The sequence below is a fragment of the Gigantopelta aegis genome, chromosome 5, assembly GCF_016097555.1.
Source record: "Gigantopelta aegis isolate Gae_Host chromosome 5, Gae_host_genome, whole genome shotgun sequence".
NCBI classification, from domain to species: Eukaryota; Metazoa; Mollusca; class Gastropoda; order Neomphalida; family Peltospiridae; genus Gigantopelta; species Gigantopelta aegis.
In genome coordinates, this window is record NC_054703.1 from 4,900,904 (window position 1) to 4,928,387 (window position 27,484).

General features: G+C 44.2%; 1 protein-coding gene across 1 annotated transcript; it reads right to left on the reverse strand.

Annotated features, from left to right (window-relative positions):
- Positions 1-3,899: 3,899 nt before the first annotated feature.
- LOC121373426 (zinc finger protein 714-like) lies at positions 3,900-8,005 on the reverse strand. Its single transcript, XM_041500070.1, has 2 exons — positions 7,980-8,005; positions 3,900-5,418 (listed from the first exon to the last, which is right to left on the reverse strand). Exon 2 carries the CDS (start codon positions 5,289-5,291, stop codon positions 4,170-4,172), a length of 1,122 nt encoding a protein of 373 aa, XP_041356004.1. The 5' UTR covers positions 5,292-5,418; positions 7,980-8,005; the 3' UTR covers positions 3,900-4,169.
- Between the last annotated feature and the right edge of the window lie 19,479 nt (positions 8,006-27,484).

A 27,484-nucleotide genomic window follows, 5' to 3' on the forward strand; every position in this document is an offset into this window, starting at 1 on the left:
GCGGTTTATTCAATGTCGTCGTTGTACACGCTAGCAGAAAGGTGTATTTGCGGTTTATTCAATGTCGTCGTTGTACACTCTAGCAGAAAGGTGTATTTGCGGTTTATTCAATGTCGTCGTTGTACACGCTAGCAGAAAGGTGTATTTGCGGTATATTCAATGTCGTCGTTGTACACACTAGCAGAAAGGTGTATTTGCGGTATATTCAATGTCGTCGTTGTACACACTAGCAGAAAGGTGTATTTGCGGTTTATTCAATGTCGTCGTTGTACACTCTAGCAGAAAGGTGTATTTGCGGTTTATTCAATGTCGTCGTTGTACACGCTAGCAGAAAGGTGTATTTGCGGTATATTCAATGTCGTCGTTGTACACGCTAGCAGAAAGGTGTATTTGCGGTTTATTCAATGTCGTCGTTGTACACGCTAGCAGAAAGGTGTATTTGCGGTATATTCAATGTCGTCGTTGTACACGCTAGCAGAAAGGTGTATTTGCGGTTTATTCAATGTCGTCGTTGTACACGCTAGCAGAAAGGTGTATTTGCGGTTTATTCAATGTCGTCGTTGTACACGCTAGCAGAAAGGTGTATTTGCGGTTTATTCAATGTCGTCGTTGTACACTCTAGCAGAAAGGTGTATTTGCGGTTTATTCAATGTCGTCGTTGTACACGCTAGCAGAAAGGTGTATTTGCGGTATATTCAATGTCGTCGTTGTACACGCTAGCAGAAAGGTGTATTTGCGGTTTATTCAATGTCGTCGTTGTACACGCTAGCAGAAAGGTGTATTTGCGGTTTATTCAATGTCGTCGTTGTACACGCTAGCAGAAAGGTGTATTTGCGGTTTATTCAATGTCTTCGTTGTACACGCTAGCAGAAAGGTGTATTTGCGGTATATTCAATGTCGTCGTTGTACACGCTAGCAGAAAGGTGTATTTGCGGTTTATTCAATGTCGTCGTTGTACACGCTAGCAGAAAGGTGTATGCACCCACTACTTCTGAATTACACTGAACAGATTCTTTTTGACAGACACTAAATACCACCTTTTTTATGGTGAGGCACGAGTTGCTCAGGGGGGGTCCAGGGGAATATTGACAAAAATGCCACCGGTAAAGGGGAAGGGGTGGGGGAGGGGGGTGTCGACCCCCCCCCCCCCCCCCCCCCCCATTGACTACGGGCCTGCAGAATAAGAAGAAAGTAAACATTTATTCATGATTATCTTTGTTCTTACACCAGGGCCATTACGTAGTCCAGTGGTAAAGCGCTCGCTTGATGCGCGGTCGGTTTGGGATCGATCCCCGTCGGTGGCCTATTAGGCTATTTCTTGTTTCAGCCATTGCTCCACAACTGGTATATCAAAGGCCGTGGTATGTGCTATCCTGCCTGTGGGATGGTGGATATAAAAGATCCCTTGTTACTAATGGAAAAATGTAGCAGATTTTCTCTCTAAGACTATATGTCAAATAGACGATGATTAATAAGTCAACGTGCTCTAGTGTTGTCTTTAAACAAAACAAACTTTCTTTTTTACAAGCTACATGCCAATATGTTAAAGACGGATTATACAGTGACACCTTATTTCACTTAGCGCTCTGAACAGAATTATAGTGGTGACGTCTAAGGGACCTTGCTATTAGAACAAATCGAACCATATGTTTCCTGAATCTGTATACGATAGTGAGTATAGTTAACATGAAATTCCCACGGGACCTATTTTAGCTGCATATGTCCGTACACTAATACCTTAAAGCTTTACATCCCTTGCTTTGCACTTTAATATTAGAGGAGAACATGCATTGCTTTCCAAGTTAAGAGGGGGGCAGACGTAGCCCAATGGCAAAACGCTCGCTTGATGCGCGGTTTGTTTGAGATCGATCCCCGTCTCGCTCCAGGTAGCAGTGAACCAGGGCTGGTATATCAAAGGCCGTGGTATGTGCTATCCTGTCTATGGGATGGTGCATATAAAAGATCCCTTCCTGCTAATCGAAAATAGTAGCTCATGAAGTGGCGACAGCGAGTTTTCACCCTCAATATAATAATAATAATAATAATAAAATTCTTTATTTTCAGAGGGTAAACACATTCAGTACAAGGTGACTGGTCTCCCATGAGGCCCTCTCTAATCTATACATGATATTATACATACATACATTCAAAGAAACAACATCAACATACATGTAATATGTATAGCATGAGGAACAATAGCACATATTATGAATATATAAATAATATTTAAATCAATTTGTTAAGAAACTTGAGTCGGTGATAACTCAATACATCATAATTATTTTAACAAACACAAAATCAACAACAAAGGTATATCTTAAAATTGATTATTATTTGAATAGTGCTTAAAATAACTGGATTTGAATGAGGCGAGGGATTGAGAATATTTTATCTTTGAAGGTAGTGTGTTCCACAGTTTAGCTCCCCTGCATGAAAAACTATGGCGATAAAATTCTGTTCTTGGTTTTAATTCATAAAGGTGATTATGTTGAGTTGACCTCAGATTTAAGGAGTGAATTTCTGAAGTTGTTTGAAACATTGTTTCTAGATATGATGGAGATAGTTTGTTGAGGACTTTGTAGACAAACTGGCAGGTTCTAAAGTCAGTTCTCTCTTTGATTTTAAGCCATTTGACAGAGCTAATTATTTCTGCAGTGGACATTTCTTTGCTTTTTTCAGTAATAAGTCTTCCAGCTTGATTTTGGATTTTTTGAAGTTTTCCTATAGAATGTTTTGAACAGGTTCCCCAAATTGTGGAGCAATAGTCTAAGTGAGGTAATATGTAAGAGCTGTAGAATATTAATCTGGTCTTTTGGTCAAGATATTTTCTGTTTTGTCGAACATATCGAGCAGGAAGGGATCTTTTCTGTGTGGTCCTTAACCATATAACCGTGAATATAATGTATCGAGTGCGTCATTAAATAAACAATTCTTCCTTCCTTCTTCCAAGTTAAGACGGGTGTCTGCTTTCAAAGCGGACTGATTCCTCGCGTAGAGGTCGGGATTTAACTCAGTCGATTGAATGCTCGCTTGCGGTGCTTGCGTCGCAGGTTCGAACCACCTCGGTGGATCCATTCAACTCGTTGGGGTTCTCCAGTGCACCACAACTGGACAAAAGCCGTGGTATGTGCTTTCCTGTCTATGGGAACGTGTCAGAATTACCAACTGTTTGACATCCAATAGCCGATGATTAATTAATCAATGTGTTGTCGTTAAACAAAACAAACTTTCCTGGTGTAGTTTTTTTTTTCTTTGAAAGTAGATTATGCAAATGATTGTAAATGGTAAAAATGGTCTTAATTAAGCAGATATTAAAGAAATATGTTTTCATGTACATAAATATATAAATAAAACAAAACGTTCCTTAGTAAATGATGTAACGCCGATTTTGTGTAGCCTACTATGTAATCAGATTAACTTGTCGTGTGTGTGTTTTTAGTTTTTGTTTAATTTTTTTGCAAACCTGCTGTCAGATTATCACAAACGTAGATACCTTTAATTTCTTCTCTCTCTTTTCCTTTCGTTCTTTCTTTCAATAATATTCGTTTCTGTTCATATTTTAAATTGCAATCCGGGTTGTTTTTTGGGTTGTGTGAGTTTGTTTCTTTATACACAAGTCAATTAAAATAAAGCAATACAGATGCTATAGTATTCTGATCCCTCCCCCCCCCCCCCCCAATCTCTCCATCCCCTTCAGTTTTTGTTTGTTTGGGAGTTGGAGGAGGTATGTTTTGGTTTTGTTCGTTTTGTATTTTGTGCGTGCGCGCGTGCGTGTATTCAAGGTGTTGAGAACTTGAATGTGCATTATTAAAAAACAAAAACAAAAAACAAACAAAAAACCCCACATTAAAATGAGTAACCGGACGAAACAATTGTAATACAATTATAGAACAAGCAGATTTTTCAAACTCTTTTATTCAATAGTTAATAATGAAATGCTAAAACAGATGTTTATCTATGATAAAACAGAAGTTTATCCATCACCTGTAATCACATGAAGTATACACGCATTTTCTCTCCAGATCAAGGCTCATAAGAAGCATTCTGATAGACTGGGAGAGTTCTACTGAAACAATGGAGGCCCCACACACTTTTCTCACCAGGTCAAAGTAATAGGAGCAATTAATAAATGCCCCTCAATGTTTGTCAAGTCTAGGTCTGTTGAAAGGTTAAGCACCAGTGTGAGTCAACATATGCCGTGTCAAATGCGACTTTTTAAAGTAAAAGTTTTCACAAACCTCACATCTGAAAGACTTGGCACTAGTGTGAATCAACATATGCCGTGTCAAATGCGACTTTTTAAAGTAAAATTGCTCACAAACCTCACATTTGAAAGACTTGGCACTAGTGTGAATCAACATATGCCGTGTCAAATGCGACTTTTTAAAGTAAAATTGCTCACAAACCTCACATTTGAAAGACTTGGCACCAGTATGAATCAACATATGATGTTTCAAGTGCGAACTCCGTGAGAAAGAATTTTCACAAACCTCACATTTAAAAGACTTGGCACCAGTATGAATCAACATATGATGTTTCAAGTGCGAACTCTGTGTGAAGGATTTTTCACAAACCTCACATTTGAAAGACTTAGCACCAGTGTGAATCAACATATGATTTTTCAAGTGTGACCTCTGTGCGAAGGATTTTTCACAGACGTCACAACAAAAAGACTTGACACCAGTGTGAGTCACCATATGCTGCTTCAAACCAGATCGGTCATAGAAACATTTTGCACACACCTCACACTTAAAAGGCTTAACGCCACAGTGAACCAACATATGTCTTTTCAGAGCAGAGCTGTGGTAAAAGCATTTTGCACACACTTCACAATTAAAATGATTAAGACCAGTGTGAATTAGTGTATGTTTTTTTAAACTGGAAGAGTCACAGTAACACTTTGCACAGACCTCACATTTAAAAGGCTTAACTCCAGTGTGAATAAGCATATGTCTTTTCAAGATGGAACTGCTTAAGAAACGTTTGACACACACCTCACATTTGAAATTCTTAACTCCACTGTGAATCAACATATGCCGTTTCAAAAGAGAAAATTCACGAAAACACTTTTTGCACACCTCACACTGATAAGGTTTTTCACCAGAGTGGATCCTCATATGCTGCTTAATGTGATATTTGCACGAGAAACACTTCAAACACATTCCACACTGGAAAGGTTTCACACCTGAATATTTTGAAGTTTGTACTTCCAAATCAGCGGACATTTTGCCATATTGTGACGAGACCTCACGGTCGACACACCTGTCGTCACTGCTAGTCATATTGCTCATAAGACAGAGAAATGTTAAGCGTTTTATTCCGTTTCACAGTGTCTTCATTCGCTAAGAGTGTCTCTGAAGCCAGGCTGGAACGAACATTTGCTGATTTTTCTCCAACGTTGCAGTATGAAGAGAAGTACTGAAACAGAAGCAGAAAATAAATGCATGAAACAGAAACTAAAGCTGTGTTCATATATAAACAGATACAGATTCAATCATCTGGTATATGCATACGAAAATGGGATTTGACAATCAGACATGGTGGCCACGTATTCTGTACGGTTATTAATGAAACACACGTACGACAATGCACGCTCTAAGTGAAGAATTAATATTTGCTTTGTTTAACGATACCACTAGAGAACACTGATTTATTATTCACCAGCTATTGAATGTCAAATATGTGGTAATTTCTGACTTTTGGTCATAGATGAAACTCGCTATCTGTTCCCATTAGCAGCAAGGAATCTTTTATATGGACCCCCCCCCCCCCCCCCCGACAAAGAGGAAACATCTCTATCTGTTCCCATTAGCAGCAAGGAATCTTTTATATGGACCCCCCCCCCCTCTCCCCGACAAAGAGGACATCACATTGTTATAGTAGTCGTGGTATACTGGTAGGGGCAGGACACAATGCTTTCACAGAATGAGTCCACTGAGCTGATTAGGTCCTACAGATTAAGCTAGCGCTCTACCGTCTGAATTAGATCCCGCCCTACCCCCATCCCCCACCCCCCATTTCTAAGTGAAGAAGACAGTAATTGAGTCTCATGTAAATAAATATACGTCTGAAAATTAATTAAGCACAGCCTAGTTTTGACCAATTGACTTATAATTGACAAGTCATTGTGAAAATTATAAATAAATATACATCTGGAAATTAACTGAGCAGAGTCTAGTTTTGACCATTTGACTTACAATTTACAAGTCATTGTGACCATTATAAATAAATATAAATCTGGAAATTAACTAAGCACAGCCTAGTTTTGACCAATTGACTTATAATTCACAAGTCATTGTGATCATTTCATAGATACAAATCACTGAAAGTAATGTTGTTTGTATACAGAGGATACTAAACAAAAGATTGAAAGCAAGGAAAAGTGACATTTCATCAACATATAATGCATTCTGGGGATTAAGACAGCAACTCTAAATATGTGTGAAACATGTCTGGTAATAAACTATGAAGCGGGAATCACACAGATGTTCTTTCAAAAGTAATTTGCCCGTGTCGTATCTGTGAATATCCAGTAGATACAGAACATGTAAAAACTTACAATACTAATATCAGATTTAAACCTGACCTCTTTGACACGAACAACTATTTCTAGGTGCAATACAAATTTTCAGGTGTTGATTAATTATTTACAGGTGTATATATAAATGAAACAAACACTTCACTTAATTAGTAAATAGTGTATGGTCATTTTTGTGAAGTCTGCAGGGCCGTAGCTAGAATTTTGTGTTAATAGTCTAAAACTCCTTTTCTTTAAGTTTCTATAATGCTTTCCGAATTTTTTCCGGAGTGGGGTGGGGTTGGGGGGGGGGGGGGGGGTGTCTGATGTAACCATCATTCTCCTTTGTCACCTACTTTCATCTCATTTCCTTGCCTATTTGTAATTACGGTTTAAGTATTCTATCCTGGGCACACATCAAGCTGGCAGCTATCCAAAGACTGATCCAGAAAATACTGTGTGTGTGTGTGTATGTGTGTGTGTCTGTCTGTGTCTGTGTGTGTCTGTGTATGTATGTGTGTTTGTGTGTGTATGTGCATGTGTGTGTCTGTGTGTCTGTGTGTGTATGCAATAGTAAAATGTTAATTAACGGGACATTCCTGAGTTTCCTTCATTGTAAGGCGTTTCCGACTAATAAAATAGTTCTACTATTAAACTTACATATTAATTAATATATTTTCTTGTTGAGAATATCGGTGTCTCTCTATTCAATGTGTTTCTGGTCGTCTTAATGGATTTTGTTTTCAAATAATTTCGTATGTACGAAAAAGAAAAAAAATTGAAATAAAAATAAATTTATCCTGGTAAAAGTATTAGAACGATCAGAAACACGTTTAATATACAGACACTAATATTTTATGGAGAAATATAGATTTGATATGTAATTGCAATCGTTAACACGTCTGTGTTAGTCGATAACATCTTAAAAATTGCAGCAAACTCGGGAATGTCTCTTTAAAATAGGGAAAATAGAAGTTGTGGACGTGTTATCGGACTATCCATGACTGGGCTAATAGTTTACGTATTTACTAAAAGTATCATACAGAAAGTATTACACATGCCTTGAAACTGGGAGCCCTGAGGACGAAAATGCATCAATTTTATTTTGTTAGCCTATATTAATAAAGGTAAAAAATATGCTTGCACCCACTCACACACCCACACCCTCCCCCACTCACATTGGCCGCTGTGACCTTCCACTAGAGGCTGTGCCTCATTTCACTCAAGAAAGCGTTCCTATGGGGCTGTGTATAGGGAAAAGGATAATAGTCCGATCCCTTGTTCTGTTTCGAGTATCAGACCCTTACACTGTAACACTTCCTAAGAATACATTTGCCCGCAAAAATAGGCGGTGTGAACAAAATATAAAATGATATACGCTCACCCCAACATCAATATTTGAGCATGGTGATTTATAAATTACTAATGTAGAAAAGTGTTCAAATAATCTTAATAAACTTACCGAACAGCAATCAGGTTATCGCAAAGGAAACGGTTTCGAGGAAGCGACGCTGACCGGTTATTCGGACTATTTAAGTACGACGATATGCGGACTACGATTAATTATCTCTTCTTTATCACTAATATACAGTTAGTTTGATCAGGCCCGTAGCCGGCATGCATAACTAAGCACAAAGACAATACATGTAATAGCGAATTATTATTATTTTATTATTATTATTTTTTTTTAGTGAAGATTCAGTGCACCTTTGTTGGTTATGTAAAGATGTTCAGACATTGTGGAATATAAACTGGATATTCTTAGAATCTAAAATCAGACTTCATGTGAATGCAGAAACAATTGTTCTAAAAATTATAATATTATAAATTTAATACTGCTAATTGCCAAACAATATACATATACAAACCAAAATGCACAAGTCAACAAATAACGTTACCTGGCTTCCAAAATAGTTTGAACAGTTATTATCATGACGTCATTTTGGGAAGCGACGTCATAAGATGACGTTACTTCCTAGTCCTAGCTCAGACTGCCATTTGAAATATGACGTCATTTCGTTGTCTCCTAGTTCTGGCTGAAACATTTTGCGTTGGGTCTCGTTACTCATAAAGAAAACAACAATAATAATATGTATAATAAAGAAATTATTATACTCGCGTGTGAGTCATACTGATTTTACGAAACTCGTGTCAGGATTTAGGTATTGCCCGAGCTCGTTTCGTAAAATCAGTATGACACCCAAGCTCGTTTCATAGTCTCTATGTAGATAAATATATTTCCATAATACAAAACAGAACAATCCAATTTGAAGAAAAGTTGAATTGTTGGACAAAACTATTTGCATAAAGTATAATGCACATTTATTTTTTATTATTATTTATGGGTGCATTATATTAACAGAATATATAGAATTGATATACAGATTAATTATGTTAATATTTATATTAATACCTATGAGAACATTTTACAAGCTAAAGTCTATGACGTTTAAACAAGAAAAAACAAATGTCTAAAAATATCTAGAGTTTGTCCCCATAACCATTACTTCTCGGATGAACGTGACATTTAGAATGATGCAAAAATGCAAAAATGAAAAGTCTAAATAATAAAATATAAATTAAAATATGAAAAACGGCTTTAATTGTTTAAAATATGTTGTAGTGTTTAACAGAGCAACCGACTATGTTGGAACATAGGATCCTCACTGGCCCAGAAATTAGCCGAGTAGTTGACGAATATGCTAGTGAAAATGATAAGGATAATGGTAAAGATGGTGATGATGGCGATGGTGATGGTGATGATTGTGGATATCTCCCACACCACGAGGAGGGCCATGCACCGAAGGACCGTTTTTGGCGCCATGTCATGGACCTAACAAATGCCTTGTTACGCCGAGGAAATCAATTTCAGGAGAGCAGCGAGTACCTGGTTACCCTAGACAACATGGTGATTGTTGGCAAATCAGCTGCCACTTACGTCTATCGAATATAATGTATTGGACAATAACAATATGGACACTTTAGAAAGCATGTGCCTAGAACATAATAACGTGCCAGTTAATAGCAACAGTTAAGCGAAGCAATTTCCTACTGTTTCAAGAAAACAAAATCCAGAAAGCCATAGCAATGTCAAGCAAACTTCGACATTTCAAGCAACATACTGAGCTAATGGACAACAGTTTATTGTTTTCGATCAAAGAGAGTAGACGTAGTTTGGGACCAATATCGCATAACGACTATCAAGGGGGGCACAAGGGAGGTGCGAGGTTCTGGAACACGACACCGGGGCAAACATTTTTGTCAAATACAGAAAACAAAAAGGTGCTTGCCTCATTTATTTCAACACAGTTTGTAGAAGAATGTTTTCCAGATGATAAGGATATCTACATTACTTCAGATGATCAGGTCAAGCATGTTGGTAGTGGTCCATCTATGGACTGACGGCAGTGATGTTAATCGTGTCCGAATGCAGGTGTTTTGTCACATAACAAGGTATATGGAGAGAATCCCTCCCACATATGGTGCATTAGTTCAACATCTCAAAAGGGGGTGTCTTTCAAGCAAGAATATGGACTTCAGCCCACCAGCCATTAATGCATGTTGAGAATCCAAATAATTATGGATGGATGGAGAAGTATGGCAAGTTGGTTCCAGTCTGGACAACGATTCCCCTTGCCAAGGATATGTTCCAACTAGATGTCAACTGTAATTGTGTGAAAAACTGTCGTCATACAAATGCAAGAAAGCTAACTCGAAATGTACATGAACATGCAAGTGCACGTGGTAAATAGGTCAAATGAAACAAGTGAACCATGATGTGCATGAACAATAAAAAGTGGTACATTTAATGTTTCTGTCCAAATTGTGAAGCAAAATAATGTGACAGAAAAAGATACAATATTCATGAAAATCAAACGGCGCTAAACAGTTTAGCGTTTCTACAAAATGCTAAATAACTTTCCTCTGAAACTATTAGGGATTTAATATTTTGGTAAATTAATTTTGATATAACTTTATCCTGTTGTTTTACTGACACTGATTTCACTCTTCTGTGTTTGATGATAGGACTCGAAATGCTAAACAAAAATCCCTATTGATTTGTCTAATTTTAGCCTAGCTGTTATGGAGTTAACACTGAGGTACGTCCCGCCGCCTAGGTGTTAGGAGTTAACATTGAGGTACGTCCCGCCGCCTAGGTGTTAGGAGTTAACACTGAGGAGTTAACATTCAGGTACGTCCCGTCGCCTAGGTGTTAGGAGTTAACACTGAGGTACGTCCCGCCGCCTAGGTGTTAGGAGTTAACACTGAGGTACGTCCCGCCGCCTAGGTGTTAGGAGTTAACAGTGAGGTACGTCCCGCCACCTAGGTGTTAGGAGTTAACCCTGAGGTACGTAACCGCCTAGGTGTTAGGAGTTAACACTGAGGTACGTCCCCGCCTAGGTGTTAGGAGTTAACGCTGGAGTCGCCGCCTAAGTGTTAGGAGTTCCTGAGGTACGTCCCGCCGTCTAGGTGTTAGGAGTTAACACTGAGGTACGTCCCGCCGCCTAGGTGTTAGGAGTTAACACTGAGGTACGTCCCGCCGCCTAGGTGTTAGGAGTTAACACTGAGGTACGTCCCGCCGCCTAGGTGTTAGGAGTTAACACTGAGGTACGTCCCGCCGCCTAGGTGTTAGGAGTTAACACTGAGGTACGAGTTAATTTAACACTGAGGTACTGAGGTAACACTGAGGTACGTCCCGCCGCCTAGGTGTTAGGAGTTAACACTGAGGTACGTCCCGTCGCCTAGGTGTTAGGAGTTAACATTGAGGTACGTCCCGCCGCCTAGGTGTTAGGAGTTAACACTGAGGTACGTCCCGCCGCCTAGGTGTTAGGAGTTAACACTGAGGTACGTCCCGCCGCCTGAGGTGCCACCTAGGAGTTAACACTGAGGTACGTCCCGCCGCCTAGGTGTTAGGAGTTAACACTGAGGTACGTCCCGCCGCCTAGGTGTTAGGAGTTAACACTGAGGTACGTCCCGCCGCCTAGGTGTTAGGAGTTAACACTGAGGTACGTCCCGCCGCCTAGGTGTTAGGAGTTAAACTGAGGTACGTCCCGCCGCCTAGGTGTTAGGAGTTAACACTGAGGTACGTCCCGCCGCCTAGGTGTTAGGAGTTAACACTGAGGTACGTCCTAGGTGTTAGGAGTTAACGCCTAGGTGTTAGGTGTTAGGAGTTAACACTGAGGTACGTCCCGCCGCCTAGGTGTTAGGAGTTAACACTGAGGTACGTCCCGCCGCCTAGGTGTTAGGAGTTAACACTGAGGTACGTCCCGCCGCCTAGGTGTTAGGAGTTAACACTGAGGTACGTCCCGCCGCCTAGGTGTTAGGAGTTAACACTGAGGTACGTCCCGCCGCCTAGGTGTTAGGAGTTAACACTGAGGTACGTCCCGCCGCCTAGGTGTTAGGAGTTAACACTGAGGTACGTCCCGCCGCCTAGGTGTTAGGAGTTAACACTGAGGTACGTCCAGCCGCCTAGGTGTTAGGAGTTAACACTGAGGTACGTCCCGCCGCCTAGGTGTTAGGAGTTAACAGTGAGGTACGTCCCGCCGCCTAGGTGTTAGGAGTTAACACTGAGGTACGTCCCGCCGCCTAGGTGTTAGGAGTTAACACTGAGGTACGTCCCGCCGCCTAGGTGTTAGGAGTTAACACTGAGGTACGTCCCGCCGCCTAGGTGTTAGGAGTTAACACTGAGGTACGTCCCGCCGCCTAGGTGTTAGGAGTTAACACTGAGGTACGTCCCGCCGCCTAGGTGTTAGGAGTTAACACTGAGGTACGTCCCGCCGCCTAGGTGTTAGGAGTTTAACTAGGTGTTAGGAGTTAGGTACGTCCCGCCGCCTAGGTGTTAGGAGTTAACACTGAGGTACGTCCCGCCGCCTAGGTGTTAGGAGTTAACACTGAGGTACGTCCCGCCGCCTAGGTGTTAGGAGTTAACACTGAGGTACGTCCCGCCGCCACTGAGGTACGTCCGCCTAGGTGTTAGGAGTTAAACACGTGAGGTACGTAACACCGTCCCGCCGCCTAGGTGTTAGGAGTTAACACTGAGGTACGTCCCGCCGCCTAGGTGTTAGGAGTTAACACTGAGGTACGTCCCGCCGCCTAGGTGTTAGGAGTTAACATTCAGGTACGTCCCGTCACCTAGGTGTTAGGAGTTAACACTGTTACGTCCCGCCGCCTAGGTGTTAGGAGTTAACACTGAGGTACGTCCCGCCGCCTAGGTGTTAGGAGTTAACACTGAGGTACGTCCCGCCGCCTAGGTGTTAGGAGTTAACACTGAGGTACGTCCCGCCGCCTAGGTGTTAGGAGTTAACACTGAGGTACGTCCCGCCGCCTAGGTGTTAGGAGTTAACACTGAGGTACGTCCCGTCACCTAGGTGTTAGGAGTTAACACTGAGGTACGTCCCGCCGCCTAGGTGTTAGGAGTTAACACTGAGGTACGTCCCGCCGCCTAGGTGTTAGGAGTTAACACTGAGGTACGTCCCGCCGCCTAGGTGTTAGGAGTTAACACTGAGGTACGTCCCGCCTAGGTGTTAGGAGTTAACCTAGGTGTTAGGAGTTAACACTGAGGTACGTCCCGCCGCCTAGGTGTTAGGAGTTAACACTGAGGTACGTCCCGCCGCCTAGGTGTTAGGAGTTAACACTGAGGTACGTCCCGCCACCTAGGTGTTAGGAGTTAACACTGAGGTACGTCCCGCCGCCTAGGTGTTAGGAGTTAACACTGAGGTACGTCCCTAGGTGTTAGGAGTTAACACTGAGGTACGTCCCGCCGCCTAGGTGTTAGGAGTGAGGTACGTCCCGCCGCCTAGGTGTTAGGAGTTAACACTGAGGTACGTCCCGCCGCCTAGGTGTTAGGAGTTAACACTGAGGTACGTCCCGCCACCTAGGTGTTAGGAGTTAACACTGAGGTACGTCCCGCCGCCTAGGTGTTAGGAGTTAACACTGAGGTACGTCCCGCCGCCTAGGTGTTAGGAGTTAACACTGAGGTACGTCCCGCCGCCTAGGTGTTAGGAGTTAACACTGAGGTACGTCCCGCCGCCTAGGTGTTAGGAGTTAGGTACGCCTGAGGTACGTCCCGCCGCCTAGGTGTTAGGAGTTAACACTGAGGTACGTCCCGCCGCCTAGGTGTTAGGAGTTAACACTGAGGTACGTCCCGCCGCCTAGGTGTTAGGAGTTAACACTGAGGTACGTCCCGCCGCCTAGGTGTTAGGAGTTAACACTGAGGTACGTCCCGCCGCCTAGGTGTTAGGAGTTAACACTGAGGTACGTCCCGCCGCCTAGGTGTTAGGAGTTAACACTGAGGTACGTCCCGCCGCCTAGGTGTTAGGAGTTAACACTGAGGTACGTCCCGCCGCCTAGGTGTTAGGAGTTAACACTGAGGTACGTCCCCCGCCGCCTAGGTGTTAGGAGTTAACACTGAGGTACGTCCCGCCGCCTAGGTGTTAGGAGTTAACACTGAGGTACGTCCCGCCGCCTAGGTGTTAGGAGTTAACACTGAGGTACGTCCCGCCGCCTAGGTGTTAGGAGTTAACACTGAGGTACGTCCCGCCGCCTAGGTGTTAGGAGTTAACACTGAGGTACGTCCCGCCGCCTAGGTGTTAGGAGTTAACACTGAGGTACGTAACCTAGGTGAGGAGTTACGTGAGGTACGTCCCGCCGCCTAGGTGTTAGGAGTTAACACTGAGGTACGTCCCGCCGCCTAGGTGTTAGGAGTTAACACTGAGGTACGTCCCGCCGCCTAGGTGTTAGGAGTTAACACTGAGGTACGTCCCGCCGCCTAGGTGTTAGGAGTTAACACTGAGGTACGTCCCGCCACCTAGGTGTTAGGAGTTAACACTGAGGTACGTCCCGCCGCCTAGGTGTTAGGAGTTGAGGTACGCCTAGGTGTTAGGAGCCTGAGGTGAGGTACGTCCCGCCGCCTAGGTGTTAGGAGTTAACACTGAGGTACGTCCCGCCGCCTAGGTGTTAGGTGAGGTACGGCCGCCTAGGTGTTAGGAGTTAACACTGAGGTACGTCCCGCCGCCTAGGTGTTAGGAGTTAACACTGAGGTACGTCCCGCCGCCTAGGTGTTAGGAGTTAACACTGAGGTACGTCCCGCCGCCTAGGTGTTAGGAGTTAACACTGAGGTACGTCCCGCCGCCTAGGTGTTAGGAGTTAACACTGAGGTACGTCCCGCCGCCTAGGTGTTAGGAGTTAACACTGAGGTACGTCCCGCCGCCTAGGTGTTAGGAGTTAACACTGAGGTACGTCCCGCCGCCTAGGTGTTAGGAGTTAACACTGAGGTACGTCCCGCCGCCTAGGTGTTAGGAGTTTAACACTGAGGTACGTCCCGCCACCTAGGTGTTAGGAGTTAACACTGAGGTACGTCCCGCCGCCTAGGTGTTAGGAGTTAACACTGAGGTACGTCCCGCCGCCTAGGTGTTAGGAGTTAACACTGAGGTACGTCCCGTCCCCGCCTAGGTGTTAGGAGTTAACACACTGAGGTACGTCCCGCCGCCTAGGTGTTAGGAGTTAACACTGAGGTACGTCCCGCCGCCTAGGTGTTAGGAGTTAACACTGAGGTACGTGAGGTACGTCTGAGGTACGTCCCGCCGCCTAGGTGTTAGGAGTTAACACTGAGGTACGTCCCGCCGCCTAGGTGTTAGGAGTTAACACTGAGGTACGTCCCGCCGCCTAGGTGTTAGGAGTTAACACTGAGGTACGTCCCGCCGCCTAGGTGTTAGGAGTTAACACTGAGGTACGTCCCGCCGCCTAGGTGTTAGGAGTTAACACTGAGGTACGTCCCGCCGCCTAGGTGTTAGGAGTTAACACTGAGGTACGTCCCCGCCGCCTAGGTGTTAGGAGTTAACACTGAGGTACGGCCGCCGTCCCGTCCCCGCCTAGGTGTTAGGAGTTAACACTGAGGTACGTCCCGCCGCCTAGGTGTTAGGAGTTTAACACTGAGGTACGTCCCGCCGCCTAGGTGTTAGGAGTTAACACTGAGGTACGTCCCGCCGCCTAGGTGTTAGGAGTTAACACTGAGGTACGTCCCGCCGCCTAGGTGTTAGGAGTTAACACTGAGGTACGTCCCGCCGCCTAGGTATTAGGACTTAACATACTGAGGTAAATCGTCATATACACTAGGGATTAAATACTAACACTGAGGTACGTCCTGGGCTACTATTTTTTTTAAATAGCAGCAAGAGATCTTTTATATTCACCATCACACAGACAGAATAGTGCAAACCACGGCCTTTGTTACACCAGTTGTAGAGCACTGGATGAAACGATCATCATCATCAGATGATGATTATTATTATTATTATTATTATATTTTTTTTTACAGACAGCGGTAGAGCACATTCATTTACTAACCATCAGCTATTGGATGTCAAGCGTTTGATACGGTCGACAGTAAGTCTTAAAGAGGAAACTCGCTGTGTTTTTCCATTAGTAGCAAGGGATCTTTTGTATGCACCATCCTACAGACAAGATAGCACATACCACGGGCTTTGATATACCAGTTGTGGTGCCCTTGCTGGAACGAAAAATAGCCCAACTACGGGGATCGATCTCAAACCGACTAGGCATCAAGCGAGCGTTTCACCACTGGGCTACGTCCCGCTCCTGAATGAAGATGAATGCGGCAATAGGATAACCACTGGGCTACATAAAAAACCCAAAAAAAACACAAAAAAAACCCCAAAAAAAACCCGTAAGCACCCCACGAACAAAAAGACGTTGTTGTTGTTGTTGGGTTGGGTTTTTTTTTTTTTTTTTTTTGTCTTTTCAAAAGGGCTAGAGCACATTGATTAATTAATCATCTGTTATTGGATGTCAAACATTTTGTAATTCTGACTCGTAGTCATCAGCTAAAACCCACCACATTTGTGCCATTAAGCGGCATGGGATTTTTTATATACACTTTTCCACAGACGGGAAAGCACATACCACATCCTTTGACCAGTTGTGGATGTTTCGAGGTGGTTCGATTCTGCGACTCAAGCAAATCAGGTGAACACTCAACCGACTGAGCTAAACTTCGCTCCTCCATATCCCTACAATGCCAGATTAGATTTCAGTGAATTCCAAAATGTCCACCGCATGATTTGACCAATCAAAACATCTTTGAGAACCCACGTAGAACCATTGTCGTTGTATATTAGCTGTCAAATTTAAAGTTATTTCCAAAATAAATTGTAGAATGAAAACAGATGGTTATGTTTTAATACTTTTCGATGAAAACTTGTCAATATAGCTGACTCGTGTGATCAAGTTTTCAAACCTTTCAAAGTTTTCTTTTAAACTATATTTATTATTAATTACTGATATCAGGAAATCGATAAATAGTGAACGCTGGATTAGAAAGAAAGACATAAATGCATCACTGGAAAAAACAGAAGAAAGATGTCAATATAAAAACAATACCACTCACTCGAAACGTAAAGTCTGGTTTGTTTAACGACAAAACTGTAGCACATTCATTAACCATCAACTATTGTGTTACGGGTGAACCACCACAATAACAAACAGAAATGGCTTTACTGCTTCTAACTCGATGAGCCACGAACTTGTTTTATGAAACACGTAAACATTTAATTAATGACTAATTATTGATATTTTTATATCCAGATATAACACACACACACACACACACACACACACACACACACACACACACACACACAATAAATTGGATAACATACGCCTGGTATATCAAAGGCCGTGGTACGTACTACCATGTCTGTGGAATGCTGCATTCAAAAGATACCTTTGACAGGAAGTTATCTTTTGTGCCCCATCTTAAATATGTTAAAAAGAAGGGCTTAAAAGCTCTTAATATTTTAAAGGTTATTGGTAATACGGAATGGGGAGCAGACCGAAAGGTTATGCTTCGTCTGTATAGATCTCTTGTGAGGTCTAAACATGATTACGGATGCATTGTGTATGGGTCGGCACGCAAGTCTTACTTGCAGATGCTAGATCCTATACACAACTAGGGACTTAGGCTTTGTCTTGGTGCATTTAGAACATCTCCTGTAGAGAGCTTGTACGTTGATGCACACGAACCTTGTTTGGGTGCTAGACGTGCCAAGCTTTCTCTGCAGTATGTCACCAAGATTGACTCATTACCAAGACATCCTACACATAATGCGGTGTTTGACAACAAATATATGAAGTTGTTTGATGCAAGGCTAAATGCTATTCGTACATTTGGTCTTCGCATTAAGCGCTTTTCGTCGCTTTCCAACATTGATTTAACTGACACTTTGGAAACTCCTTCATATTTTGTTTTACCACCCTGGTGTATTACATCACCTAAAATTGTGTTTGATCTGGCGCATCTGAAGAAAGATCGCACAGATGCTGTTGTGTATAAACAGTTTTTCATGGAAATTCAAGACAAGTACCGTGATAACATTCCTGTGTATACAGATGGATCACGGGATGGGAATTCTGTGCTTGTGCTACAGTCTTTCCATCAGACACTATCATTTCCATGCGCCTGCCTGACTCGGCATCAATCTTTAGTGCTGAAGTTTGGGCAGTCATTAAAGCCTTAGAAGAAATCAAGGATTCTAGTGCATCCAAATTTATTGTTTTTACTGACTCACTTTCGTGTCTCCAAGCTTTGCGCAATATGAAGCTGGACCATCCCTTTATTGGGATGGTGATACGAAAGTGTGTCTTTTTATCTATTGGGTACCCAGTCATGTTGGCATCAGGGGTAATGAAAAGGCAGATTCTGCTGCCAAGTCTGCTTTGGATTTGCCTCATGCCAGGGTTGGTGTACCATATACTGATTTTAAATATTGTGTCAACCAATTTATCTTTTCGATTTGGCAACGTGATTGGGACGGTGAGGTTGCGAACAAGCTTCATGCTATCAAGCCAGTATTGGGAGACTGACAGTCCTCCTATAGACAGTGCAGGAAGGATGAAATAGTCTTGTGTCATGCCCGCATCGGTCATACTTACTTGACCCATTCATTTATCTTAAAGAAAGATCCTCCACCTCAGTGTGAGCACTGTCAGTGTACTCAGACTGTGCGTCACATTTTGGTGGAGTGTCAGTTTCTGAAAGAAATTCGAAAAGATACATCTGGACCACGAACTGTGATGGAATCCTTTCGATTCCATCCAGAACTTTTATTGCAATTTTTTATTCTAGACTTTAATTATATCTATCTGTGATATTTGTATTTTTACACAGTCCTTTACACTGTGTTTTTATTTAACTGTTGAATTTTTATATTGATGTTGATCATCACTTTAGTTTTTCCCATTTACCATAGTTTGACACCCAATAGCCGATGTATTTTTCGTGCTGGGGTGTCGTTAAACATTCATTCATTCATTCATGTATTTATTTAACTGTTGAATTTTTATATTGATGTTCATCATCACGTTGTTTTTCCCATTACCATAGTTTGACACGAAATAGCTGATGTATTTTTCGTGCTGGGGTGTCGTTAAACATTCATTCATTTTACTTTTATCAACTTAATTTTATATTTAACATTGTATATAATTATATTGTTGGGTGTGGGGCGGCGGTTCATTATAATTTTTCTTTTAACTAGGTGGTATTTCTTCCGCCGCCCGGCCCCCCCATTTTTTTTGCGGGGGGGGGGGGGCGGCGCTTCATTACCGCCTTTTTGAGCTATGTGTTTATATGTATATGCATGTTTTATGTTGTATGCTAGGGTGTGTGCCTGTTGCTCGGTTCGGGGGGGGGGGGGGGGCTTATCTGGCAGTAATCCCCTCCCACTTCCAGAGGCTGCATGTTATACATATGTGTCTTTTTTAATTTGGTCATGGTATTTTTTATATTATTATTATTTTGTAGGTTACAAGCATGCTCGCTCCTTTATTTTTTCAATATTTTTTATCCGTATTTTAAACATATTTTAGATTTTTAATAAAAACAACTTACGTAGTTCAACAGGGCAGGTGTCTGGGCCCATATTCACAAAAAGGTGTAAATTTACGTCTACGACTAGCACTTACGTCTGCCGTAGATTTACGTTTACGTGCAAGAAGCACCTTATTCTCAAAGACGGTCGTAAATGTAAACGTAACTTAGTTGGACGTAAATCTACGATTTAACACTCTTACCGGAGAAATATATAAAAAAACAAACATTAGAAACGATGGCTACCGGGTAAATAACAAATGCGCAAAACGCAATTTCGTTTGTCGTTTGCTAACAATAATGTCATAGTGGGAAAAACGCCTCGCTTGGACATGCCATAAGCGGATTAAAATAAAATATATTTAACTCTAGCAACGTAAGTTATAATCGCCAAAGTCGTCAAGTTACAATCCATCCAATCTAACAACAGACATATAATTACTTATAACCGTGACTATTATCTTCCTTGGTTATTATTTTGCTGTAGAACTACTTTGGGGAATGCAGTCTGGGAGCAATGAGGTCCAGCCTAAATACAAAAATGAAAGAGAGATGAGCCGAGTTCCGAAGTGTTTATTCCTGGTCAGTCAAGTGCGTTGTCTTTTACATAGAATACATCTTGCAACAATATAAGATGTGTACATAAAATCGATTCATACATATGTATTAGAAAACGTATTAAACCGTTTAAACAGTTAGGCAACTACATCACGTGAAACAATGATTAAACCAAATGGCTTGTATAACAACGTAGAGGTAAATAACTGTGTTTGTTGACTTCGTTTCTAAGTATAAAATACTGTTCATTATGAGAACATTACATCGAGTAACTACGGTAATATATTAATTACGCATAATGGCTGTATACACAGGTAACAGTAAATAACTGCATTAGTTAAATTGTGTATGTATTGTTTCAATGCATATTGCGTTTACTCCCGAATGTACATGTTAGTGACTAACGATTTGTAATAATGATCAATAAAGTACATATTGCGCGTGTTCCTGTGACGCCAACGACATGTAATAAATAGCATTTTACGGGAGTTACTGTGTCGCTAATTACATGTAGTACTGATATATAAATTGATCATCGCAGTAGCGTACTATATATATCTTGTGTGTCGAACGTGTTTACCTTTTTGGTATTTGACATTATTTACATTTATATAATTTCGCCTGCATTGATCAGCTAGTTAGGTACATGCACGTAATACATATAATAAACAGACATTCACATTTCTACCAAATATGTCATTTAACATTATTCATATGTGCATTAAATATGTATAGATTCATGTAGATAGCAAATGTACGTGTTAAGTGTACTCAGTGTTAACTCCTAGCTCCTAGGCGACGGGACGTACCTCGGTGTTAACTTATAGCTCCTAGGCGGCGAGACGTACCTCAGTGTTAACTCCTAACACCTAGGTGGCGGGACGTACCTCAGTGTTAACTCCTAACACCTAGGCGGCGGGACGTACATCAGTGTTAACTCCTAACACCTAGGTGGCGGGACGTACCTCAGTGTTAACTCCTAACACCTAGGCGGCGGGACGTACATCAGTGTAAACTCCTAACACCTAGGTGGCGGGACGTACCTCCGTGTTAACTCCTTACACCTAGGCGGCGGGACGTACATCAGTGTAAACTCCTAACGCCTAGGCGGCGGGACGTACATCAATGTTAACTCCTATCACCTAGGCGGCGGGACGTACATCAGTGTTAACTCCTAACACCTAGGCGGCGGGACGTACATCAGTGTTAACTCCTAACACCTAGGCGGCGGGACGTACATCAGTGTTAACTCCTAACACCTAGGCGACGGGACGTACATCAGTGTTAATTCCTAACACCTAGGCGGCGGGACGTACATCAGTGTTAACTCCTAACACCTAGGCGGCGGGACGTACATCAGTGTTAACTCCTAACACCTAGGCGGCGGGACGTACATCAGTGTTAACTCCTAACACCTAGACGGCGGGACGTACATCAGTGTTGACTCCTAACACCTAGGCGGCGGGACGTACATCAGTGTTAACTCCTAACACCTAGGCGGCGGGACGTACATCAGTGTTAACTCCTAACACCTGGGCGGCTGGACGTACATCAATGTTAAAACCCTTGCTTGATGCGTAGATGGTTTGGAATTGATTTCCGTCGGTGAACCCATTGGGCAATTACTTGTTCCAACCAGTGCACCACGACTGATATAATAAAGGCCGTGATAAGTACTATCCTGTCTGTGGGGTGATGCATATAAAAGACCCCTTGCCACTGGTGGAAAAAACATAACGGGTTTCCTTTCAAACTATATGTCAAAATTACCAAATGTTTGACCCCCAACAGTTGATGGTTAATAAATCAATGTGCTCCATTGATGTCGTTAAACAAAACAGACTTTTGCTAACATCGATTAGAGGGAGTGGTTTTGTTTTTAGATTGCTATATTTCTTTTGTTTCTTCCAGTAATACATATCTGTGGGTTGGTGTATAAGAAATAAGAAATATTTTGCTATCAATGAAAACATGTAGCGGTTTAGCTCTAATAACCGATAATTACTAAATCAATGAGCTTTAGTTGTGTCAACAAAAACAAAGAAAGAAAAAGTAAACAAAAAAAAAAAAAAAAAGAAAAGAAAGAAAAGCAGAGAAAACACCAACATATTAAAACCGCAGAACATTACAATAAACCCAGAACACGAAATAAGGCACCGTCTCTCTCTCTCTCTCTCTCTCTCTCTCTCTCTCTCTCTCTCTCTCTCTCTCTCTCTCTCTCTCTCTCTCTCTCTCTCTCTCTCTCTCTCTCTCTCTCTCCCCACATTTACTAAATATTTAAATAATGCATTACGGGTATGAGTATAGCCTATATCTGCTCCTCTCTAAACCAACCCCCAACTCTCATCTTCTCAGTACATTTTGTGTCCACATTTATCAGGTTAATTCGACGTGTCGTCCATTTAGAGAAAGGGAGGCAACCGCTGCCGTCTCACATGATATTCCTACCAAGAAACCAGCCAGGGATATTTTCAATCAATAGTCAGGAGATATCACGGTACCAGAGAGATTAGGGTAAAACAAAGTCTATGGAGAATAATCGATCCTTCGATCCATTAATTTGTAAAGAACACATTAGAATATTCACGTGTCAATTTTAAGAATCTTTGAAAATGTTCAATGTTAAATGTTTATTTAATTTTTTTAATTAAAAAAAAAATTCCAATATTCCATAATATATTTATATCAGTTTATAAAGACTGCCCCAGACAATCATCGTAACGTGTTTCAGAACTACTCGATCTAAATTTTTAATGCTAAATTTGTCTGGAATTCGTTTTAATTTAATAATAAATTAATAAATAAAAGCAGTTTCCAAAGTTTCAGAACCAACCATCTGATCAAAAGTAATATTTTCACAGTAAATGTTTTATTTACATTTTTAAAAACTAATTTTTTAAAACTCACGAATTATCAATTGTCAAAATATATGTCATTATCTGAAAATTGCCCCAGAGAATTATACTACCAAGTTTCTGATCGTAACGCTAGGAGGAGAAAAGCATTTTAAAATTTCCAATTTAATTTTTTAAAATATTTACCTAAAATAAAAATCATAAAACATTTTTAAATATGTATGTATGTAGGTACCCCCCCCCCCCCCCAAGTCTAAATCCTGCCCTGGATGGTAGTACAAACACAGCCACTTAGAATCCTTGCTGTCCGAGCTACCGATGTCTGCCCCCCCCACCCCCCCCCAAGTCTAAATCCTGCCCTGGATGGTAGTACAACCACAGCCACTTAGAGTCCTTGTTGTCCGAGCTACCGATGTCTGCTCTCCCCCCACCCCCACCCCCCAAGTCTAAATCCTGCCCTGGATGGTAGTACAAACACAGCCACTTAGAGTCCTTGTTGTCCGAGCTACCGATGTCTGCTCTCCCCCCCCCCCCCCAGTCTAAATCCTGCCCTGGATGGTAGTACAAACACGGCCACTTAGAATCCTTGTTGTCCGAGCTACCGATGTCTGCTCCCCCCCCCCCCCCAGTCTAAATCCTGCCCTGGATGTTGGTACAAACACGGCCACTTAGAGTCCTTGTTGTCCGAGCTACCGATGTCTGCTCTCCCCCCCCCCCCCAGTCTAAATCCTGCCCTGGATGGTAGTACAAACACGGCCACTTAGAATCCTTGTTGTCCGAGCTACCGATGTCTGCTCCCCCCCCCCCCCCAGTCTAAATCCTGCCCTGGATGGTAGTACAAACACGGCCACTTAGAATCCTTGTTGTCCGAGCTACCGATGTCTGCTCTCCCCCCCCCCCCCCCAGTCTAAATCCTGCCCTGGATGGTAGTACAAACACGGCCACTTAGAATCCTTGTTGTCCGAGCTACCGATGTCTGCTCTCCCCCCCCCCCCAAGTCTAAATCCTGCCCTGGATGGTAGTACAAACACGGCCACTTAGAATCCTTGTTGTCCGAGCTACCGATGTCTGCTCCCCCCCCCCCCCAGTCTAAATCCTGCCCTGGATGGTAGTACAAACACGGCCACTTAGAATCCTTGTTGTCCGAGCTACCGATGTCTGCTCTACCGATGTCCCCCCCCCCCCCCCCAGTCTAAATCCTGCCCTGGATGGTAGTACAAACACGGCCACTTAGAATCCTTGTTGTTCGAGCTACCGATGTCTGCTCTCCCCCCCCCCCCCCCCCCCCAAGTCTAAATCCTGCCCTGGATGGTAGTACAAACACAGCCACTTAGAATCCTTGTTGTTCGAGCTACCGATGTCTGCTCTCCCCCCCCCCCCCCCAGTCTAAATCCTGCCCTGGATGGTAGTACAAACACGGCCACTTAGAATCCTTGTTGTCCGAGCTACCGATGTCTGTTCTCCCCCCACCCACCCCCCCCAGTCTAAATCCTGCCCTGGATGGTAGTACAAACACAGCCACTTAGAATCCTTGTTGTCCGAGCTACCGATGTCTGCTCCCCCCCCCCCCCCCCCCCCAGTCTAAATCCTGCCCTGGATGGTAGTACAAACACAGCCACTTAGAATCCTTGTTGTCCGAGCTACCGATGTCTGCTCTCCCCCCCCCCCCCCCCCAGTCTAAATCCTGCCCTGGATGGTAGTACAAACACGGCCACTTAGAATCCTTGTTGTCCGAGCTACCGATGTCTGCTCTCCCCCCCCCCCCCCCCCCCCAGTCTAAATCCTGCCCTGGATGGTAGTACAAACACGGCCACTTAGAATCCTTGTTGTCCGAGCTACCGATGTCTGCTCCCCCCCCCCCCCAGTCTAAATCCTGCCCTGGATGGTAGTACAAACACGGCCACTTAGAATCCTTGTTGTCCGAGCTACCGATGTCTGCTCCCCCCCCCCCCCCAGTCTAAATCCTGCCCTGGATGGTAGTACAAACACGGCCACTTAGAATCCTTGTTGTTCGAGCTACCGATGTCTGCTCTCCCCCCCCCCCCCCAGTCTAAATCCTGCCCTGGATGGTAGTACAAACACGGCCACTTAGAATCCTTGTTGTCCGAGCTACCGATGTCTGCTCTCCCCCCCCCCCCCCCCAGTCTAAATCCTGCCCTGGATGGTAGTACAAACACGGCCACTTAGAATCCTTGTTGTCCGAGCTACCGATGTCTGCTCCCCCCCCCCCCCCCAGTCTAAATCCTGCCCTGGATGGTAGTACAAACACGGCCACTTAGAATCCTTGTTGTTCGAGCTACCGATGTCTGCTCCCCCCCCCCCCCCCCCAAGTCTAAATCCTGCCCTGGATGGTAGTACAAACACAGCCACTTAGAATCCTTGTTGTCCGAGCTACCGATGTCTGTCTCCCCCCCCCCCCCCCCCAGTCTAAATCCTGCCCTGGATGGTAGTACAAACACAGCCACTTAGAATCCTTGTTGTCCGAGCTACCGATGTCTGCTCCCCCCCCCCCCCCCCAGTCTAAATCCTGCCCTGGATGGTAGTACAAACACAGCCACTTAGAATCCTTGTTGTTCGAGCTACCGATGTCTGCTCTCCCCCCCCCCCCCCCAGTCTAAATCCTGCCCTGGATGGTAGTACAAACACGGCCACTTAGAATCCTTGTTGTCCGAGCTACCGATGTCTGCTCTCCCCCCCCCCCCCCCCAGTCTAAATCCTGCCCTGGATGGTAGTACAAACACAGCCACTTAGAATCCTTGTTGTCCGAGCTACCGATGTCTGCTCTACAAACACGGCCCCCCCCCGATGTCTGCTCCCCCCCCCCCCCCCCAGTCTAAATCCTGCCCTGGATGGTAGTACAAACACGGCCACTTAGAATCCTTGTTGTCCGAGCTACCGATGTCTGCTCTCCCCCCCCCCCCCCCCCCCCAGTACAAACACGGCCACTTAGAATCCTTGTTGTCCGAGCTACCGATGTCTAAATCCTGCCCTGGATGGTAGTACAAACACGGCCACTTAGAATCCTTGTTGTCCGAGCTACCGATGTCTGCTCTCCCCCCCCCCCCCCCCAGTCTAAATCCCCCCCACCCCTTAGAATCCCCCTACCGAGTCTAAATCCTGCCCTGGATGGTAGTACAAACACGGCCACTTAGAATCCTTGTTGTCCGAGCTACCGATGTCTGCTCCCCCCCCCCCCCCAGTCTAAATCCTGCCCTGGATGGTAGTACAAACACGGCCACTTAGAATCCTTGTTGTTCGAGCTACCGATGTCTGCTTAGAATCCTTGTTGTCCGAGCTACCGATGTCTGCCCCCCCCCCCCCCCCCAGTCTAAATCCTGCCCTGGATGGTAGTACAAACACGGCCACTTAGAATCCTTGTTGTTCGAGCTACCGATGTCTGCTCTCCCCCCCCCCCAGTCTAAATCCTGCCCTGGATGGTAGTACAAACACGGCCACTTAGAATCCCCCTACCGATGTCTGCTCTCCCCCCCCCCCCCAAGTCTAAATCCTGCCCTGGATGGTAGTACAAACACAGCCACTTAGAATCCTTGTTGTCCGAGCTACCGATGTCTGCTCCCCCCCCCCCCCCCAGTCTAAATCCTGCCCTGGATGGTAGTACAAACACGGCCACTTAGAATCCTTGTTGTCCGAGCTACCGATGTCTGCCCCCCCCCCCCCCAGTCTAAATCCTGCCCTGGATGGTAGTACAAACACGGCCACTTAGAATCCTTGTTGTTCGAGCTACCGATGTCTGCTCTCCCCCCCCCCCCCCAGTCTAAATCCTGCCCTGGATGGTAGTACAAACACGGCCACTTAGAATCCTTGTTGTCCGAGTACCGATGTCTGCTCTCCCCCCCCCCCCCAAGTCTAAATCCTGCCCGCCACTTAGTCGAGCTACCGATGTCTGCTCTCCCCCCCCCCCCCCAAGTCTAAATCCTGCCCTGGATGGTAGTACAAACACAGCCACTTAGAATCCTTGTTGTCCGAGCTACCGATGTCTGCTCTCCCCCCCCCCCCCCCCAGTCTAAATCCTGCCCTGGATGGTAGTACAAACACGGCCACTTAGAATCCTTGTTGTCCGAGCTACCGATGTCTGCTCCCCCCCCCCCCCCCCAGTCTAAATCCTGCCCTGGATGGTAGTACAAACACGGCCACTTAGAATCCTTGTTGTCCGAGCTACCGATGTCTGCTCCCCCCCCCCCCCCCCCCAGTCTAAATCCTGCCCTGGATGGTAGTACAAACACGGCCACTTAGAATCCTTGTTGTCCGAGCTACCGATGTCTGCTACCGATGTCTGCCCCCCCCCCCCCCAGTCTAAATCCTGCCCTGGATGGTAGTACAAACTGCCACTTAGAATCCTTGTTGTCCGAGCTACCGATGTCTGCTCTCCCCCCCCCCCCCCCCAGTCTAAATCCTGCCCTGGATGGTAGTACAAACACGGCCACTTAGAATCCTTGTTGTTCGAGCTACCGATGTCTGCTCTCCCCCCCCCCCCCCCCAGTCTAAATCCTGCCCTGGATGGTAGTACAAACACGGCCACTTAGAATCCTTGTTGTTCGAGCTACCGATGTCTGCTCTCCCCCCCCCCCCCCCCCCCCCCCCAGTCTAAATCCTGCCCTGGATGGTAGTACAAACACAGCCACTTAGAATCCTTGTTGTTCGAGCTAC